A 13,402-nucleotide genomic window follows, 5' to 3' on the forward strand; every position below is an offset into this window, starting at 1 on the left:
ATCAGGGTTATATTAGGAGCTCATAGTTTGTTTTGGGCGATTCAAATAATATGCTTAAACTGCTGTACGGAGAGTAAAAAGATTTATTAAGAGTTAAAAGCAAAATATAAAAATATATATTGTACAATTTTTGTATATTGTACAATTTTTATAAATTAAATTTGATTGTCTGGAAAAAATTTGATTGTCTACTTTTCAATATTTTTCATTTCAAACGATCAGTTTTGATGGCAACCTTAAAATGATTATTTCCGGCACTGTTATTTATTTTTTATTTTGTCAACTTTTCTTTTAAAAACCAGCTCTGCAATACTTTTTTTTTGCATTTTTGTCAACTTTGCTATTTTTTTTTCTAGAGATCTGATGAGTATGAACATGATTCAGGAAGATTAAGAAAAGAGGAAAGTAGTAGAAGATACATATTTAATCAGCTTGATGATATTATATTGGTATTTTTTTTTAATAGTTTGTAAAGTAGGAAAGATTTCAACTTTTTCAACAGTTTTTCTTAACTAACTTGTTTTTGTTTTTTTAATTTATTAATAACTATTAATAATTTATTAATTATTTATATATTTTAAAAATTAATAATAATAATTTTTAGTAATTTATTAATGGCTATTAATGACTGAGACTATTAACTTATTATTTATTTTTTAATTTTTTTTGCATAACTATAAAATACATGAAAACCAACAAAACAGATTTTGATTATTTGGACTTTAATGTCCAAATATTATTGGTGGACAGGCAGCAAATATTATTGGTGGACAAGCAACAAATATTATTAGTGGACAAGCAGCAAGTACTAACAATATTATATGGCATTAAGCTTATGCAAATTTTTTAAAATATTTTTTTAAAGATTTAAATTAACAATTAACTCTGAGTTTTAATGTTTAATCTCAATGTTTTTTAATATTTGTAAAGCTGATAGGCTAAATGTTAATATGTATTAAAAATAAAAATAATCCCAAAAATACACTCAACTTCAAGGTTCACTATTGAAGACATCTTTTCACACAGAGACAATGCCATACCATTTTACATAAATTATTCCTAGAACTTTAATCTTAAAATTCAATAAGTCACCAATTTGTAACAACAAATTTACCGTGTTGAAATGTTAAGATTACCTATTTCATCACCGTGATATAATTAATCCGACCACTTAGTGCTTTAAAAAATATTTATTAGAAAACAACTTTTGAACAAATAACTTTTCTGAACTTTTGTAAATAGATATACAATAAATTCTTATGCAGTCACTAATAAAGTTATGAATTAGTCCTCAGAAAAAGTATTGCCTCCATCAGATCCTCCTTCATGGTTTTCCTCAAATCTGATATTATTTTTAGCGCAGAAAACAACCTCTGCACACTAACTTGAGTTGGTGGCAAAGCAGTAACCACTCGGGCAACTTCTCTGACCATTTCAGGATACATATAAATTGCTTGCAGTATTGTTTCTTTTGATGAATGCTCAAACTATTCCACTACTTTTAATGCACATGAAAAACTGAAATTTACTGGCAGTGTTCTCTGATAAGGATGACTCTTTTTCCATGCGGTAACACTTTGCACAGTCTTTATGGTCCAAATATTTCTCAAAATCAAGTTCTTCATCAGTAGATGATCTTGATGATGTGGCAGTATGACCCAATTCCTCTTGTTCCTGACAGTTCTGCAATTTGTTCATTCTTACTGCTATTTCAAACAGAGCTTCTTTTCCTTTAGTCAGTTGTTGATCATCAAGAAGTATCCGATGCATTGGGTCTACATAAACAGCTGCCAAAAGAATCTTATTTTTTAATAGTATTTTCTCTCTGTTTCATTGAAGCAGCAATGCCACTTGCAAATAACGCTTCTTTTTGGGACAAGCAAAACATCAAGTTTTTTCCACTCTTAAAGAAAAATACCTGGAGTTAAGTCCTCTTCTTGCAATTTTTTAGTCGCTGCAAAGGGATGTTGTAGCAATTCTTCAAGCTCTTTCAGCTGTTTCGTTGGCTTTCATGTAGCATCAATTGATGACTAGCCATGTCTACAAGAAAGGGTTTCAGTTCAATCAAGCGTTGCATCATTAACTAGGTACTTCCCCATCGTGTGGCTTGATCAATAATTGCCCCTTTACCAGCGTGTCTCTTTAAAATTGAGTCAAGTTTAGGGGTTCTGGCAACACTAGCTAATTTTCTCAACTTTTCAATTAGTGTAGCAGCATGTCCTTCTTGCAGACTATCCCAAATAGCCAGCTGTAGGGTATGCACACCACAGCGCATGTGATGAATGCGAAAATGTATTGACATGGTTTCAACAAGATCATCTAAACTGCCATGTTGCTGTTCATCTGAAGCAATTTCGGTTTGCTCCTCTGTCTCTATACTGTTTTCCTCCATTTCAAATATATCTGTTTCACTGAACCCAGTATGTTCTTACAATTGTTGCATAATTGTTAATAATTTCGCACTTTTCTATTAAATACATAAAGTTGCGCTTTAATAAACATAGCAAACAAGTAACACATAATTCAAAACTAAATAAAATTTTTATTTATATTTTTAATTTTTAATTTATATATTTTATTGACTAAGTAATATTTTAGTACAAATATTTTTAAAAGAAGCAAAAATTAAATAGTTTTAAATCGTATTAAACCGTAATATATTTCAAAAAAAAAAGAATTAACGACATCTTAAATTGTTTAGAGTATTTAAGAATGATTAATTTAAAAGAGCGTATAGACCTTAAAATGTTTACCTAAAAATGTTTAGCAAAGTATTATCAAAAGTCAAATAAAAGGTTAATGTATAAACACTTAAGTGTTGTGATACAAATGGTTTTTAAGGCATCTTAGAAAAATATAGTAAAAATATTTTTTTGGTCCGAAGTCGAAAAGGTGCTCGCGCATCTCACTTGAACGCTGTCCAACAACCATTTGATGCGCATTATATTACCATTATATATACCTATCTTTTGTCCATTAGATGTTTCTTCATTTGATGCGTAGTTTGTGAGATATTTTAGTTGCCCAACTTGCCCCTATGTTTAACTAGCCGCTCCATACTCAATTGATTTGGTTGCCCCTAGCAACCAATCAGATTACACATTTCATTTTCCTAATAAGCTGCGAAGTGAAATGAAAGCTGGAATCTAGTTGCCTGCGGTAACTGGGCTACTTCTACTTTACAGAAGTTTGATAAATAACTCCTTTGGTGTCTAAGCGTAATAGCTGCACTTTTTGCACATCTACATAAGAGTTTATAGCTGAGTACATGTGCTAAATTCACAACCATAAAAAGCAGCACTTCTTTATAATGTCCTACATGATCCGGAGGCTAAATTATAGTGAATAAGGAAAATATATATAGGAACTTATCTTCATTCTGTGTGCGCAGTAATAAACAAAGTAAATGAGATTACAAAGCCAAACACAAGTACTATAGTGGTCATTTCTCGTGTACTATCACTTTACAAAAGAATAATGCAAAGTTAAGGAATTTTCTGTTCTGTGAAGCAGCTTTTTTCTGCTAGGTGTTGAGACGTCTAACTTTCTTCTAAGAATATGAAGCACAGTGTCAGACAGTGTAAGTCATGAAGTTATTTAGCATAAGGGATGGTGGAGGAGAGCACAGGGGAGATGATTTATGATTCTCAGTGATAAGCAGCAAAACACCCTGTTGCTTATAACTGTTTTAAAGGTCTTAAATTAACATATCAAACTACAGTTGTTGCAAACTATTACTACTATTCTGGTTATGTCTGGATATCCTACAGCAATCAAAGCAAGCTGGGACTTAAAGTTTTGTAACAATTTAAGAGCTAAAGTTTGATACTTAAGCTTTAGACTGACAGAACATAAAATATTTTAATGACTAACATATATAAAATTCATATGAAAGTTATGAAACTTTTATGAAAGCTGGAGTCAGAGTTGGTATAATTTTTCCGACTCCGACTCCAGCCAAAATTAGCTCCTACTCCATGACACGAGTAAAATTTTATTACTATTTCATTTATGAAAAAAAAAAAATTTTTTTTAAAGTTAAAGTACATAAAAATAATATTGACATAAAATCATGAATAATTGCAAAACAATGTTATTAAAAATCATAAAACAAAAACATCATAAAAAGATTTAATTAAGTGATATACATATGTTCTTATATCAGTCTTGTTAAGTACAAGTTAAATTATAAATCACACAGCATTCAAATAAAAAACTCATTAATGTTCAAAAACTATCAACTCGTAAAGCGACTGTAAAACGACTGCATTAGTCTGAGGTCATTAGCTTTACAATGGAATCGGTCGCTCAACACTCAATAGCGACTGCAGGCATTTCTCAAAACTTCAGGGAAGCACTCAATTGCTTTTAATGGGTGAAAATATGTACAAGTTATTTCCTTTAGTGCAAAATATTTTAAAATTTTTATTTTAACCATATGTTCAATGCACATTAAGATGTTACTCACCACCCAAAAAAAAAAGTTATTCCTTCATTAAAAGCAATTTTTGTTTGTTAATTTTAAAGATAGTTAAATCTCATTCTTATAATTTTGCTAATCCATGTTTTAGTAAACCTTGTCTCACCCTGACTTTAGGTAGCCCTTATCTAAGTAATACTTTTTTAATATTCTTTCTTTTGCAATTTAAAAGTTTTTTTTTTGTTTGATCGATGTTAAAACTGTATGGTAAATTTTTAATTTTTATAGAAAAATTTTCCATAAAGCTTAAGTCATAGTGAAAGTACTGCTGAAAGAGTTGACAGGTAAGATGTTTTTTTAAAATAATCGATTTAGTGAGTCATTGCAGAAAACTCCATTGTTAGAAACAATCACTTTCTTTAATTTAAGGTAATGACTTGTGTAAATCTCTCACTTTTAATCATTAAATATGAGTGAGTGTGTATTAAACTTTAAATATATGTGAGTAGGCATGTGTGCATTAAGCAAAAATATAAATTAAAGTTATAAACAAATGAAATTAAATTAAAAATTATAATTGTATAAATATACAAAATTTATTTTAAAAATGTTTTAGATCTGTTTTTGTGGATCTTTTGAAGAAAATGCTTGAATTAGATCCTGCTAGAAGAATAAAACCTGCTGAAGTTTTGCGTCATCCATTTTTTACATTTACTCATTTGACACAATTCTATTATTGCAAAATGTAAGTATTGTTATTGCAAAATGTATTTTTATTGTAAAATGTGAAATTTACTTATTACTCGTTTTCATCATCAATGTCATGTTAGCAGTTTTATATAGGTAAATTCTTTTTAATATTCAAGAGTAAGTTATTGACATGAGACTCTTCTTCAAAGCAAATTTGTTTATTGTAAAGGCTTAAATAATTTGAAGAAACAAAAATATGATTCATTAACATACAGTAATAACTTATCAGAGTTCAATTATCTCTACATGTACATCTCTACTATAAATTATCTCTACATGATCAACCCTCGGAATCAGGAAAAATGAGGTCGGCAATAATTTGCCAACCTCTAAAAGATTGAGGCATCAGGTCGGCAAAAAAAATGGATACAAAGGTCTTACCATAAAGCATAGAAACTAGGTTGGCAATTTTTTGCCAATCTTAAACATTTTTGGGTTGGCAATGATGAATTAAATTGATTTTAATTGAATTAAATGAATTTTTTTGTTGAGTTTTCAAAGAAAAGCTAAAGTGCATTTCGGTATATATTTCAACTAAAATCATTAAGATAGTATTGTGTTTTAAGTTAAAAGCCATATATAAATAAGCTATAAAAAATCAGATTTTTATTTTGGATTTAAAAGTTTCTACAAGTTTCTCAGATAAACTGTGTTTATTTCATAATGTTAGAAGATAAGTTTTGAGTTAATTATTTTTAATGTTAATAAAACTTCTTCTTATAAGCCTATTTTGTTATAAAAAGATCTAGATTGGTTAATGAATGCCTGCATTCACTGCAGCTAAACTGAAATACTGCATAAAATGCAGTATTTCAGTTTAGCTTTAAAAGCTTTAAGTTTTAAAGTCACTTTTTATTTTTAAAGAAATATTTTATAAAAGTAAAATTACATTTTTCATTTTAACAGTAATGCTAAAATAAAAAATGTAATTTTTAAAAACATTTATTAATGTAATTTTTAAAAACATTTCTACTTTTATGAAACAAAAAATGCAAAAATAAAAGCTTATCAAATTTCTTGGTTTTATTTTTTACTCCAAAATTATAACTTTATTTTTTATATATTTTTTTAATAAATTTTTGGATAATTTTTAAATCTCTTAAATCTTTTTTTTATATTAAATTTATATAGTACTTAAATTAGTTTTATTTTAAAAGTACAAAAAATACAATATCCAAGAATTCTAAGATTATGCACAACTGCCTTATACAACCTACCTGCAACCACTACACCTATTAAACTAGTTTACCATAAATTGTTTAAAAAAAGCATTGTTCCAGACCTCTGGAGAAAATCAAACATGTTCTATCTTAAAGAAAGGGTCCAGAACAAAAATATTGAAGTACCGTCCTGATTTACATACATCCCTACCCTGCAAAGTCCTCAAGAGCATCATACACAATCAAATTTTGAAATTCTGCAAACTCTTTGGTGTTAGGGCTGTTTTCGTAAGTAAACAGCCTTATCATCAAAGAGCAACATGGTTTTATAAACAAAAAGGCTGCGTCACAAATCTACTTGAAGTGAGATATATCTTAACTAAAGTTGTTCACTAAGGTAACCTTATTGATGTAATTTTCATTGACTTTAGTAATGGCTTTGATAAGGTATCATACTGTCAACTCCTGTTTAAACTCAAAGCATTAATCACTTGGATCAAACAATCCCTCACCAATATATAACAGCAAGTGGAAATTGATTTCCATGAATCTGAATGGATGAGTGTTACAAGCGAGGTATCACAAGGTTCAGTTATCAAATCGAGCCAAGATGGTGCTTTCTTGCAAATAGACGTCAACAAAGCAGAAGAGTGGTCAAAAAATATACATTTTAAAATAATACATGGTTTTAAAAAAGTTAAAAAGACTTTTTCACTCTACCAATAAAAGAGTCTGTTACTTCACACTACAATCTATGCGCCCACAATCTTTGCCTGGAAAACTTTTTAAAAATGTGTCAAAATATGCTGATGGATTCAATTATTTCATAAACAGTCGAAAATGATTGGAATGCTTTACCATACAAAACTGTAAACACATCATCCACAAATAATTTCTAGAGCTTTCTTACTGGAAAAGCATAAAGGCATTAGCCAAACAACATAAATAGTCAACCGGATTCACCGAGTCTCTTCAGCATAGAAGTGCTTGATGCAGCACTGCTTTTTTGAAAACATTGGGACATTTTTGACATTATATAGTTAAATAAATTATTAATGAATATAGAAACTAAAACAAGACTTTTAAAGTATTACTAAACAATGTTACATGTTTACAGGTATTTTACATTTTATAGAATTTTATATATAAGGGAAACATCCTTTTTTGCATAGAACAGTACAAAACTTTAGCTAATTAATATTTTTACTCAAAAATTTTTTTTTTACATGTTAGTTTTGCCATGGATACATTTACAAGATCACTTTATTATATACTTTATCTTTTTTTTTTTTCTATTGAAATAATTTTTTTATTAATACTTAGTTTCAAATAACTATAATGAATATAATATACAATAATGGATATTATAAACAATATAAATAATATACATAAGCATATAATAATATACATAATATATACATAAGCATATAATAATAATACACAATTTATACATATACATAACCATATAATAATAATACACAATATACATAAGCATATAATAATATACATAATATACGATATACATAAGCATATAATAATAATACACAATTTACATAAGCATATAATAATATACATAATATACGATATACATAAGCATATAATAATAATACACAATTTTGTTGATATAATAAACAATTTTGTTGATTTGATCTTATTTGCTGATTTCTCTTTTGTTTTATATTAATAAATTTGTATTTAAATTTTTAAATTCAGTTTTACTTTTAACAACGTTAAATCTTTTTTAAGATTAATAAATTTTAATATCATAATAATAATTTTACCAGAAAGTTCATGGGCGCCTGTGGCGCCTGTTTATAGCAACCCTTTACACTTGTAAAAGATAATTATTTTGATAAGTGAAGTGAAGCCGGTGAAGGTAAATAAATCTTATATATATTACGCATACCTAATTGATAAGTGAAAAAGAATTAAAATTAAAAATTTAAATGACTTAAAACTAATGTTAAAAACAAAAAATTAAAAAATTTCAATAAAGAATTTCTTTATAAAGTATATTACTCTCGAGTCCCTAATTAAAAAAAGGAGGGGGGGCATTTATTAATTTTCGGAAATTTTTCCCACCCACCCCAAGTTTATTGAGATTCCCCCCCCCCCCTTTATTAATTTTTAATTGTTGTCAGCAAAAACATATCTCAAAACTAAAAAAAAAACACAGTGAAAATCAACCTTTAAATTAAAAAATAATTCTTTCAGTCATCAATAAAAACAAAAACTTTCAGCATAAACAGGCTTTAATAATTGCCGACCTGGTAAATCTTGATTTAGCATATTAAATCCTATTGAAATTATGCTAAAACAGCTGTTCAAAAATATGCATTTGACCGCAAGACACGCTAGAATAAAATAGTTTTTTTGAATTAAAGTGTATTTTGTAAAAAGTATTAGTTCGGATTTATAAACTAAACTTTTTTATAAAAATACTTATATTGTATCATAAAAAAATTCCCACTTCCCCTTTTATTACACACACACACACATGCACACACACACACACACACACACACACACACAAACCATATTGTTTATTAGATCTAAACTAAAATTCCACTCCTTCTTTTAATTATCCCTCCCCTCCTTCTCCCCTTGTATTAAGGACTTGAGAGTAAGAGCATTAACGATAACGTTAACAGTGTGGCCAGCCAACTGAAAATCAGGGAATAATCAGGGAAGTTTTTTCTAGTCAGGAAAATCAAGGAAAAGTAAGGGATTTTCAAATTTTTTTCCATAAGTCAAGGAAAAAAATCTCTTTTTCAAAATTTTTTTTTTTTTTTTTTTAATGTTTTTTACAAACTCCCACACAACCATCAAGTAAAATAAAAATTTATATTCATTTTGCCATACATTCATAAAATCATATGGAAAAATAGAATGATTATATTATTACCTAAAGTTTGTTACATATCTTTGAAATATAAATCTATTAAAGCGTATGATTTTATTTAACGTCAATACAATGTTAACTTTTTCACTAGAGTTAGTGGAGTATACATACTTTTTTTGCGCTACTATAATTCTATATAATTTGTACAAATTAACAGTGACTTAATGGACAAATTTACTCTGAAGATATTTAATTTTTGATAAAATTGATAAGTTGAGTTTTTCTTTAAGAGCAAGACATGTTATGCACATTTATGTTATTAACTGAATTACTTAACTATTTAGTAACCACCGTGTCTTATTATATTAATATTTATTATTATTAATGTATTGGCATCAATTAGTTAATTAATAAAAAATTATTTAAAAATAAAAACGAAAATAAACTCCAGTTGGAATTAAACCCGGAGCACAGGCACCATGAAGAAATTTATTAACCACTACACCACACAATATTGTAACGCTAAAATTTAATAAAGTTTAAATAAAATAAATTTGTTTTGACTTAAGATGGTTTTTAAAGTAATTAATGCGCTTTAAAATCAAATATCTTTTGCATGATTAATATGTAAGCATTATGTCAGCGTTACACTATCAGGGAATCAGTGACCTGGGTAAATATAAATTAGATAATTAGTTGATAGGTTTTAAGGTTTTCAAAAAAAATTTTTTTTTTCTAAGTCAACAAAATTGAAAATAAAATAATTAAAATGTTAAATAAATCAAAAACTGTTACTTATTTTGATGTCATTAACAAATGTATTGGTCAGAAAAGCCAGAGATGTTAACAATAAATGCATTGATCAGATAAGCTAGATAAGGTTTTGTATTTTTGTAGTACCTATTTGAGTTTGACATAACTAAAAGGGTCTAAGCAGATTTAAGCATGTTTGACACTATTGATTTGACTATTCTTGATCTTGAAGATTTGAACTATTTTAATGATCTTTAAAACATTTCAACAGGAAAAAAACCTGTGGCTATATTTCTTGGCATTTAAAGTCTCTAATAAAACGTTTTAATTCAAAGAATAATAAATTGATTACTTTGTATTTTTGGTCAGTTATGGTCAGTATGGTAAACCTACCTAACCCTGACACGTCCTTTTTTTTTCAGTGTTCAATCATCTGTAAAAGTAATGGATGCTGTTGCCTATTTAAAAACTCAAGCAATAGCCCAAAGAAATGCCTCATTGGTAACAATACCTACTGCTTCTTCATTGCACAAATTTTTTTTTAATTTGAAAGAAATTACTGTTGCAGAGTGTGTTTTACATGTTGTGCATGTTCTATATCATAGCGTGTTTAACATGCTAATGCACGCTGTACTCACAAAATAATTGAAAACTAAAACTCTTCTTATAAGTCTTTAATATAGACGTTTGACAATTGATCAAACAATTATTTTGTTATAGTAAAATAAACAAAGTAATAAACAAAATTTAAATGCATCTAATTTTTTTTTATATATATAGATATAATGTGATTGTTTAATAAGTTGTCAGTTCATAATATAAATCAGTGCTAGAAAATTGTTAAACAATAAGTTTCTTTTTTAAAACAGTACATGTTATTCATCAATGTATATTGTCAATTATGTATGTGCTTGCAAATTCAGCTTTTTTTTACCTTGGTTATTTTTTTGCTAAAACCTCTAATAACCTTTTTTCACACTATCATTTATTAAAAGAGTAAAAAAAAATTATTTATAGTGATCTGCAAAACAGTTAAGTTTTATTGGGTTTTTATCTTCTTTCGCTAAAAAATTATTTTAGATATCAGCATTATAATGATACTAGAGTATATAACTATAAAATATATTTTTAATGGAAGTATTTTAATAAAGATGGCAAAGCCCTTGCAAAAATATAGAGAGAGATTATCCGAGGGGTGCAATTTTCAAATAGGTAGGACATGCAAGGAGTGTTGCTACATAGAGTTACAAATAGGTAGAACATGCACAGAGTGCTGCTACATCGACTTACAAATAAGTAAAATATGTGAGAAGTGCTACTACATCAAATGAGGATTTTGGTTTAAAAAATTTTTTTTTAATTTTTTATGGTCTAAAATAATAATAAAGATGTATTTTTAAGGTTCTCGATTTTCTATTATTAATCAAAACATAAGAAAATTGTATGAGCATTTAAATGTATTTAATAAAATACTTCCTAAATAAAAACTTAAAAATTTTATTGTTTAAATTGGCTATTTTTTTACAAATTTTGTTTAAGGATTTAGAGATAAAGTTATAGAACTAAATTTGCCAAAAATAAAAAATACTTTGTCAGGCCTTGTTAAGAGGCGCTATGCAGCTTGCTTTTTTCGTAAATGTTGAAAGCGTTCAGTTTGACAAAAACTTTTTTTTGGAATACTTAAATTAACTTTTAACCAATTTTTAAACATCGTTTATTAGGTTGTAAAAGAAAAGAATTTAACCTTAGAATTTATCATTTTTTGAAGAAACAAATTGTTTTATACAATTTTTTTTAATATTACTGACTTTAAAATATCATTTTAAAAATTTATATTTAGTTTTGAAGGAATGTAAAATAGTATAATTGTTGAATTTAAAATTTAGTTTCAAATGAATGTAAGATAGCTTTGCAAATTTTATTTAAGTTTTTTTCTAATTGTTTGCTAACTAATTGATTACGCAAAATATAAGTCCCTCCATTATAGATTATCATAGAATATTTTAAGTGAAACGAAATTAAAAACTTTTGTTTCTTATAAAAAGGGAGAAGTGCTTCAGTTCAACTGAATTCTTTTCACAAATAGATTTTTTGTTTCTAATTAATTAAATATTGTATAAAGCCTATTCTTTTGACATAATATATTTAAGAGCATAAATTATATTTACAAATATCTTATCTTAAATATCTTATTGGTCTCTGTTAAAATCTATCAATAAGTAGTTACTAATCTTTTTTAAGAATACTAAATTAAATGCGTAAAAATTAAAATAAATAAATTGTGAAAAACAAATAAAAAATTATGTTAAGTATAAGGTTGTTTCGAGAAATAAGTTATAAGGAAATATAATTTTTTTCAAATACCAAGTTTAGATTCAATTAATAATTTTTGTTAAATTAGTTCATATAATTTCTAGCATGGTTTAAAATTATTTTTTAACTAAGTTTAAAATTAAATTTAATTACAACTTTGTTGTTGTAAAAAAGAGGGCATATTGTTTTAATAAAATAAGCGGTCAATTCAAATGAAAAACCTAATGGCATCCCCCCCCCCCCACCTCCTCATATATATAGACATGTGCTTTTACTAATTTTTATCTGTTAAATTTTATCTGAAAGTAGAAAATTGTGTTTTATCAATAGTTTACAATATTACTTTTATTTACGCAAATTATTTCTAGTCTACACTTAGCACTATAATGAAAAATGACTGTATGGGAGAAATCTTAATGCAAAAATTCCTATAAAATTTGAGACAGACAACTCAAAAAGTCAGTGGGCAACTCCTAAAGTCCAAGTATTATATATATACAGCGTGAAAAAATAAGTCAATTGTTTTTTTTTGGACGATCAAAATTTTTATTTTTATTTTTTATTAAGTTTTTAATCTTAGTTTTAGTACTTTATAATTGAACTATATAAAAACAAAAAAAACTTATTACTTTCAAACTAACAAACTTGTGTTCCTTTTTAAAAAAATAATTTTAAATAAAATTATTGCATTTTTAAATGAAAACTTGCAAATAACAAATGTTTTAATTACATGCTAATGTTAATTGTTTTAAAAAATTCTTGCACTCTTAAATTTGATAACGTCCTTAAAATTTATCCTTGAGTTTTTTTGTTTTAATTATTGAATTTTTTTTAATAAAAAAAAATGCTAACTGATCATTTAATACTAAAAAAAAAAATTTTTTTATGAAATGCAAAGTATGATAACTAAAAAAGTATTTTTAAGTTAATAGAAATTCTATTGAATAGATTTTTCTCTTCAATAAGTGGTTTTAACTCCAATCTTGATAGTGTTAAAAATGAGTTGTCTCTTTTTGTTGCCATATTTTGAAGAGTTAAAGTTTAAAAATTCAATTACAATAAAATAATAGAAAAAAATGGCAACTTGCAAATGATAATTTTAAATTTATTTAAAAACAATTTAATTATTGCAATTGCTACACAAATGGCCGAAAAGCTACAAGA

The 13,402-nt window shown here is 26.7% G+C and overlaps 1 protein-coding gene across 1 annotated transcript in view; it reads left to right on the forward strand.

Moving 5' to 3' along the window:
- Nucleotides 1-10,462, forward strand: part of LOC100204591 (homeodomain-interacting protein kinase 1) — a 30,176-nt gene extending 19,714 nt beyond the window's left edge. Inside the window, exons 4-7 of the mRNA XM_065789796.1 lie at nucleotides 357-449; nucleotides 4,709-4,764; nucleotides 5,037-5,165; nucleotides 10,348-10,462. Of these exons, the coding sequence (XP_065645868.1) occupies nucleotides 357-449; nucleotides 4,709-4,723 (108 nt within the window). The 3' untranslated portion in view covers nucleotides 4,724-4,764; nucleotides 5,037-5,165; nucleotides 10,348-10,462. The remainder of the gene's footprint in view (nucleotides 1-356; nucleotides 450-4,708; nucleotides 4,765-5,036; nucleotides 5,166-10,347) is intronic.
- The last annotated feature ends 2,940 nt before the right edge of the window (nucleotides 10,463-13,402 follow it).

This window comes from Hydra vulgaris, chromosome 02, assembly GCF_038396675.1.
Source record: "Hydra vulgaris chromosome 02, alternate assembly HydraT2T_AEP".
Taxonomy (NCBI): Eukaryota; Metazoa; Cnidaria; class Hydrozoa; order Anthoathecata; family Hydridae; genus Hydra; species Hydra vulgaris.